The sequence below is a fragment of the Lucilia sericata genome, unplaced genomic scaffold (assembly GCF_015586225.1).
Source record: "Lucilia sericata isolate MDLA Ls3-8-SP2 unplaced genomic scaffold, ASM1558622v1 Contig000116F_arrow, whole genome shotgun sequence".
Lineage (NCBI taxonomy): Eukaryota > Metazoa > Arthropoda > Insecta > Diptera > Calliphoridae > Lucilia > Lucilia sericata.
Genome location: NW_023994148.1, coordinates 176,907 through 185,000, shown reverse-complemented (window position 1 = coordinate 185,000; position 8,094 = coordinate 176,907). Strand labels below are relative to the sequence as shown.

The window sequence follows — 8,094 nt, the reverse complement described above, 5'->3', positions numbered from 1 at the left end:
GCATCATAAATAATGGAAAGAAATCAAAATGATGTGAATCAGTCACAAAATCCCTCAACAACTACAAACACACATCTCAGTAGCGAACAATTTCAACAGCAGCAGCTGCAGCAACAACAGCATACACATCATCATGAAATGAATGAAGTTGAACTTGAGGTACAACAACATTTAAATGAAGAAGTTGAAGCTGCTAATTATGAAACTGTTTACGTTATAGAAGTAAATTTTCAAAAGTTTTAATAAAGTCGCAAATTCTTTAATATGTTTGATTTTTTTTATTATTTTTAACAGGATGTTGGTTCAGATGTTTCCGCCAGTCGAGCACATTTTGTACCACTTAGGGCCGAATATACAACAGATGCAACCAATGCTAATACCTCACAGGCCACCGTGACAACCTCAACTGAGCCCCAACAGCCGCAACAGCTAAGTCGTCACTATTATCCACGTCATCATTATCATCATCACCACCATCATCATCATCAGCATCAACCGTATCAACGTCAATATGCTTGCAGTTCGTCGCCTTCGGCCTTTGTTGCGGATTATGAAAGCGATAATGGTGACTATCAACGTCCACAACGTCCGTATGGCGGACATGTACATCATCATCATCAAATGGCTTTAACATGTCGGCCACATTATCATATGCCACCGCAGCATCAGCAACAGCCTCCATCGCAGCAGCAGCAACAACAGCAACATCCCCATCTTCATCATCAAAGAGAACAAATTGCAAGACCATCGGCACCAATAGTACGTTTAGCAGAACGATCTTTTAATAGCCCCATGACAGTGGAATTTAGTCAAGGCCATCATCCCCATGCCCATCCAAATGTGCACCACACTCATCCCCAGCATCATCATCAATATCAATATAATTCCGAGGAATATCCTAGTTTTTACATGGTCCCTATGCAACAACAGCCCACACAATCATGTAATTGCACTTCGACTAGTAATGCAACCACGCCGCCTAGAACATGTGAGTCCTGCGCATGTTCAACAACTGCCAGCGAACAACAACAGCAACAACAGACTGAAAGATCAATGACTGCAGAAATTCATCCCACCTCCAGCACAAATATCATTTTTAATACACAAAATGCTAGCAACACCAACATCACCGAAAGAGAAAGGTCGGACAACCGCAGACATTACGACGAGGTGGCTTCTACAGCTTATTCTGCACAAATTAGTGAAGATGCTGCACATCTCCACCACCGTGATGAAGACGAGGTAGCCTCTACTACCTCTAATTCTATGAATACTTTGCCTACCGAAGAGCTGGAATCCTGTAGAGGTTCACCCTTTTCCCTGGTAATGCCAGCACCACCAAATAATCATGATGAAGTTTCGTCGGCTTCAGAAGCTGAACATGTACAATTTGCTCATACACGTACCACAAATACCACCACTACCACATCAGCGGCCGCTATGAAAAAGCACAAGTCCACTACTACAAATGTGGTGGGATCATCGCCCACCTCAACATCATCTTCATCACAGGTTTCTTCCAATCATGCCGGCAGTAGTAGTGGTGGTGGAGGCGCCGGCAGTGATGTTGGTAGTGGTGTTAGCACAGAGGCAGCGGCCGGTTCTTCCAGCTCTAGATCATCTAACTCTCGTAACAATTATGTGGTCGATTTAGTGGAATCAACCACCTCCAGTAATTCCTTTAGACGTCTAAGCGATGACCAACCTTCGACGTCTCATCGTGTGCGTTTAAGAGATGCCGAATACAATGGCCGTTATTGGCAAAATTTCGATGAGGAAAGTTATGATCAACCCACAGTGGCTTGGAATTTACACAAATCCTCCTCTGGCTCGCAACAACATGCAGATACAAATCAAACGAATAATAACGAGGAGAGTTCTTCAAGTTCGCGCTCTCCCTCTTTAAGTCGTTTTCATTTACGTTATATACGCACTGAAGATCGCAGCCGGGAAACGGAAGAAGAGGAGGAACCTACTAGATCTTCTAAAATTCAACGTTTAAATTCGAATCACTCGGGCGGTGTACACAATGATAGCGGGACTTTAATGCCGCCTGTATTACAACGTGATCATCAAACTACCATAAATACAAATGGTTCGTATGTAATCACATATGCGGGTCATCAACAACCACCGCCACCACCACCTCCTCCTTTGCCTCATCGGCGAAGGAGATTGGAAACCATAACATCTTCTGATCAGGCCCAAAATTTTGTTATGTCAGATCACACACAAGATCAGCAGCAGATGCAATCCAGCAGCAGTAGCAGTGAGGTGAATGTTCAACCCTCCACCTCAAGAGGAAGACTGGGCGGCAGTAATAAGACAAAATGTAGCGAAACCAATATAAAACCGCCTGCAGTATTAACTGCTCCCGATCTACAATTAGATTGGCTATCCGATGCTACCACCACTACCACTGATGGCGAAGATGATGAAGTAGTATTTGTGCATTCCAGTCGTGAACCCATACTCTCCATAGACTTAACAGCCGATGATGAATCTGCCATTTCTCTGGAAATGTCGTCTATCATAGAACAGGCGGCCTCTTCGTCGTCTGTAACAAATCACAATAATCATAATCAGCAACATAGTCATCATAATGCGACTATAACACCAGTTGCTCCACCAAGTGAACATCAACTGGGCTCTGTAAATTCACCACATACTGGTGAAGATAGAATGGAAGACTGGTATGGGGTGGAGCCTTTACGTATGACTCCCTCTCCGGTGGTACTTTCGCTTAACAATGACTCCTACACTCTTGCCCAGGGACCTTCCTCTTCTAGTTTACCACCCAGCGAGCCACAAAGAGCCCACCAGTCCACCTCTGGTTATCCCCCACTTCCATTTCATTCAATGAATTCCCGTATGTGGGGAAATCCTTGTTTAGACTGTTTCATGCCCGAAGAACAAAACAACGAGCCTGGAGGCGACAGGGCTGTTAGTGCCAGACAACCAACTACAAATACCACCATAAGTTCTTCAGCAGAAGCATCCGCTTCAGGCAATCTGCCCATGACACCACATTGTCATAGCACTACATCTAATACAGCGGGTTTGGCACGTTTACGTTCGGTTTGGCGTTCATATCTCACGGAAATTCCTCCCTCTCCCGCTGATCTACCCACGCCCATGGTTCCCAACACACCGCCACCACCCATATTTATAGTAAATCCTTATGCTGTAACAGAACACAATCCTACCCACTATAGCAATACGGCCAGTATGCCACCAGTTCCCTCTCTAGGTTTAGTGAGTGTTGCTCCGCCACCCAACCCTCTCTATATACCGCCCACACTACAAGATGCTCAAAGTACCCGGCAAATGAATCCTCCTCCCTCCTCTCATTTATCGCTGTCGCCCGGCTCTACCACTCCAAATGCCTATCAATATGGCAATATATACCATCACTCACATGCTCACACCACCACACGTCCCCATGACAATCACATTATAACACACAATCATCATGGTCACACACATGCCATATCACACTCGCATGGACTACCACATACCCATACTCATACATTCCGTACGGCGGCGGGTAGTCATGGACCACCGCCACCACCCTATCTGGTTCATCAGAATCTATGGTTGCGGCAACACAATGTTCAGGAGATACATCGTCGTCATATGACACCCACACCCATAGATTTGTCATCGAATCCCTTGAATTTGACCAGTAGTTTTCGTACAAGATTCCAACAATTGCCCAATGTTTGCTCCTGTGTTCATGGTCGCAATGGGCCAGTATCAAGTTTGGATCCTGTTAGTTTTCATTGTTATATTTTTGCAAAATTTCGAAAAGTCCTTTCATTTTTCTTTTACATTTCAGGCCTATTATCCCTATGATTCACGACCTCAGCCACAAAATCGCCGATGTCCGGTATTGCGTAGGCCGGCGGTACATCATCATATGTTTCATCATTATTCGCCAGTACATGTGGAAATTGATTTGTCTACACCACGCATTGTTATTGGTTCTTCGATACGACCACCTAGGGGAGCAACTTTGGTATGTTTTCCAATTTTTGTTTGTTGTGTTTGATATTTTTTCTAAAATTTTGATTTTATTACTTTAGGAAATTATTGAACGCAATACCTTGCCTCATAAATATCGTCGCGTTAGACGTCCCAGCGAAACGGATGAGGATGCCGAAAAATGTGCCATATGTTTATCGTTGTTCGAAATTGAAAATGATGTGAGGTAAGTTAATGTGATCAGTTCAGTTCTAATTCAGTTCTTGTTTAGTTCTAGTTCAGTTCTAGTTCAGTTCTAGTTCAGTTCTAGTTCAGTTCTAGTTCAGTTCTAGTTCAGTTCTAGTTCAGTTCTAGTTCAGTTCTAGTTCAGTTCTAGTTCAGTTCTAGTTCAGTTCTAGTTCAGTTCTAGTTCTAGTTCAGTTCTATTTCAGTTCTAGTCCAGTTCTAGCTCAGTTCTATTTCCGTTCTAGTTCAGTTCTAGTTCAGTTCTTGTTTAGTTCTAGTTCAGTTCTAGTTCAGTTCTAGTTCAGTTCTAGTTCAGTTCTAGTTCAGTTCTAGTTCAGTTCTAGTTCAGTTCTAGTTCAGTTCTAGTTCAGTTCTAGTTCAGTTCTAGTTCAGTTCTAGTTCAGTTCTAGTTCAGTTCTAGTTCAGTTCTAGTTCAGTTCTAGTTCAGTTCTAGTTCAGTTCTAGTTCAGTTCTAGTTCAGTTCTAGTTCAGTTCTAGTTCAGTTCTAGTAGTTCTAGTTCAGTTCTAGTTCAGTTCTAGTTCAGTTCTAGTTTCAGTTCTAGTTCAGTTCTAGTTCAGTTCTAGTTCAGTTCTAGTTCAGTTCTAGCTCAGTTCTAGTTTCAGTTTCTAGTTCAGTTCTAGTTCAGTCTAGTTTCCTGTTCAGTTCTAGTTCAGTTCTAGTTCAGTTCGAGTTCAGTTCTCGTTTCCAGTTCTAGTTCAGTTCTAGTTCAGTTCTAGTTCAGTCTCTAGTTCAGTTCTAGTTCAGTTCTAGTTCAGTTCTAGTTCAGTTCTAGTTCAGTTCTAGTTCAGTTCTAGTTCCAGTTCTAGTTCAGTTCTAGTTCAGTTCTAGTTTCAGTTCTAGTTCAGTTCTAGTTCAGTTCTAGTCAGTTCTAGTTCAGTCTAGTTCATCTAGTTCAGTTCTAGTTCAGTTCTAGTTCAGTATTCTAGTTCAGTTCTAGTTCAGTTCTAGTTCAGTTCTAGTTCAGTTCTAGTTCAGTTCTAGTTCAGTTCTAGTTCAGTTCTAGTTCAGTTCTAGTTCAGTTCTAGTTCAGTTCTAGTTCAGTTCTAGTTCAGTTCTAGTTTAGTTCTAGATGAGTTATAGCTCAGATTCCGGGTTTTTTGCAAATCTATTTCAATTCTTAAACAAATTTCTTTTAAAATTCTATTTGAATAAACAACTAAACATCTTAAATTAGGAAATATCTTATATAATCCAACGTTCATTTTTAAAAATTCAAAATTAATCGATTTTCTACAACAAATTACAGAAAAAACAATTTGGCCACTCACCCACAAATCTTCAAACCATATGGCAACTTTATAATTTTGTGTGTTTTGTATTTTCTTCTTTTGGGTTTTGTTGTTGCAAATTGGGCGCAAATTTACAGTAGGATTTTTTCCACACATACACAACCAACCAAACACTTTCATACATTTTATCATTTTCTATTTTTTCTTATTTTTGATACATCTCTCATTAAATATTGCATTAATTTAATAAGAAATTAAATTTTGATTTTACTTTTTATAACTTTAACTTGATAATTTGCTAAAATATAACACTTTGCAACAATTAAATGCCGGCTATACTTATATGAACTTGTTGCTCGATTTTTTGTTATTTCTCACTTATTTAACAATTTCCCGATAAATATATTTATTAATTGAATGATAAATATTATTTATTTCATATTTTTTACAATTTTAACTAAATGTTTTATTAATTTAATTCACTTTTACGAACACACTTGTAACAACTACCTGTTGACCGATTGAAATCACGAAGAAAACTAATTAGAATTTAAGGAAAGAGGTTGCCACACTAATGTTATTAGAACGTGGTTTTGTATTTATGGGATATTAAAAAGAATATATCTTGAGAATTCAGATATTCTAGAAGGATTTTAATATATTTTTAATAAGAATGATTTTAATCTTAAATTTTTCGAACAAATATATAAAAAAATTGGAGTTTTTAATAATATCTATAAAATTAGCACGATTTTTGACCTGGTTGATTTACTACATTTCCTTATAAAAAATGTGCTTCATTAAGAAGTTTTTAAATTTTAGAAATAATTTTCATATTTGGACTCCGAGAACAATAAATTAATACTTATTTTCTCTTCCTACTGCTAGGCGTTTACCTTGCATGCATTTATTCCATACCGATTGCGTGGACCAATGGCTGGTAACCAACAAACACTGTCCCATTTGTCGTGTCGACATTGAGACCCATTTAAATAAAGACGCTATTATAGCAACGTCTAGTGGTAATGCGGAAAATGGCTCAAATAGTGGTTGGTGGCAACCAGCGGCTGATTGTTAAACAGGGTTTGTTGTGTACGTTAAATAAAAAATAATAATTATTGAAAAAAATATAAAATATTAGTGTTCCTTAACAAGAAAAAAAAATTATATTTCTATTTAACAGAAAGTAAATCAAGTTAATAATGCATAATTAATATACATACATATATATCATAAGTGTTTATACATATATTTATATAAAAAAATTAAGAAAACAAAAAAATCGTTCATATATAACAAACTTTATTTTTTGCTAATATTTGAAATTTATAAAATTTGTTTTTATAATACAAATCTTTAAAAGCCTGTGACAGAAACTCAAGAAAAACATTTTATATGAAAAATGCCAAAAAAAAATATTTCAAAACTTGAAAATTTCCAACTAAAACGATACTGAATCGGAAACAAGTATGAAGCCTTTGTTTTAAAATTTATAAATTTATTTAAATTAAAATTTTTTTTAATTTTTAATTTTATTTTATTATTTTTCATATAAAATGTTTCAAGTCTAAAACACTGAATCACAGGATTCTTATCCAAACTTGTTTCTGAATCAGGCTTTTAATTTTCTTTTTTGTTTGTTTAAAGAAATTTCTTTTATTTTTTATAAAATCTTATGTTTAAACAACAAATGTTGGATTATCTTTGCTTTCAATTATTTTTATTTTTGTATTGTTTTTTATTATTAAAATTTTGTTTGTTATTATTTTTTATTATTATTTTGAATTATATTTATTTTTTTGTAATTGTTTTTCTTTAATTTTTGGGTGTTTTTTTAATTATACAAACTTTCTTGTTTATATTTATCATTAAGCTGTGCCATATGTATATTATTAAATTAGTTTTTTTAGTCTCTCTTTCTTTATATATTTTATTAAACATTATATTTATTTAAAAAAGTCATACCATTAATAAAAACAAATGAATTTTGTAAAATTGTTTTCAAATAAATGGATGAAAAATAAAATTTTTTTCGAAAACTTTTTCAAATCTTTTTATAATGTTAATATTTTTGGTAAGACTAAATCTTTAGATATTTAAAAATAAGTTTATTATTAAAAAATTATTTAAATAAAGTTCTTCCAAATATATAATTATTAATAATTTACTTATATTTATTACAAAAAATATTTTCCACAATATATTTTTCTAGTTTTAAGTTTTGGAAAATGCGTTTTCTTATTAACAATAAAAAATTTATTTTATTATCTTTTGTTTTAATATATATCCAAATAAGTTTATTTAAAAATAATATAAACTTATAAACTATTAAATGATAAGGGTTAATAAGATAACTCTTTAACAACATTAATGTTTATATGAATGGTTTATTTATATTATTAAAAGTAAAAGCTAATAATATATCATATTAATAAAAATTATTAACTTAATATTTAATAATAAAAAACATAATAAAATCAATTATTAGTTTTGTTTTAGTACTTAACAGATTTACTGGCTTTAAACAAAATGTTTCCCTATCAAAAATTTCTATATAATTTTAACTTAAAGCCAGCGTATTTCATTAGTACTAGAACTTATTAATTAAAAACATTAAAAAAATAATTTTAATAG

The 8,094-nt window shown here is 35.1% G+C and overlaps 1 protein-coding gene across 1 annotated transcript in view; it reads left to right on the top strand.

The window, feature by feature from the left end:
• LOC119600522 (mucin-5AC-like) overlaps positions 1–7,302 on the top strand; it is a 9,634-nt gene extending 2,332 nt beyond the window's left edge. The window contains exons 2-6 of the mRNA XM_037950784.1: positions 1–222; positions 295–3,771; positions 3,839–4,018; positions 4,086–4,210; positions 6,349–7,302. The exon at positions 1–222 is cut by the window's left edge and continues 18 nt beyond it. Coding sequence (XP_037806712.1) covers positions 13–222; positions 295–3,771; positions 3,839–4,018; positions 4,086–4,210; positions 6,349–6,538 — 4,182 coding nt within the window. The 5' untranslated portion in view covers positions 1–12 and the 3' untranslated portion in view covers positions 6,539–7,302. The remainder of the gene's footprint in view (positions 223–294; positions 3,772–3,838; positions 4,019–4,085; positions 4,211–6,348) is intronic.
• Positions 7,303–8,094: the final 792 nt, after the last annotated feature.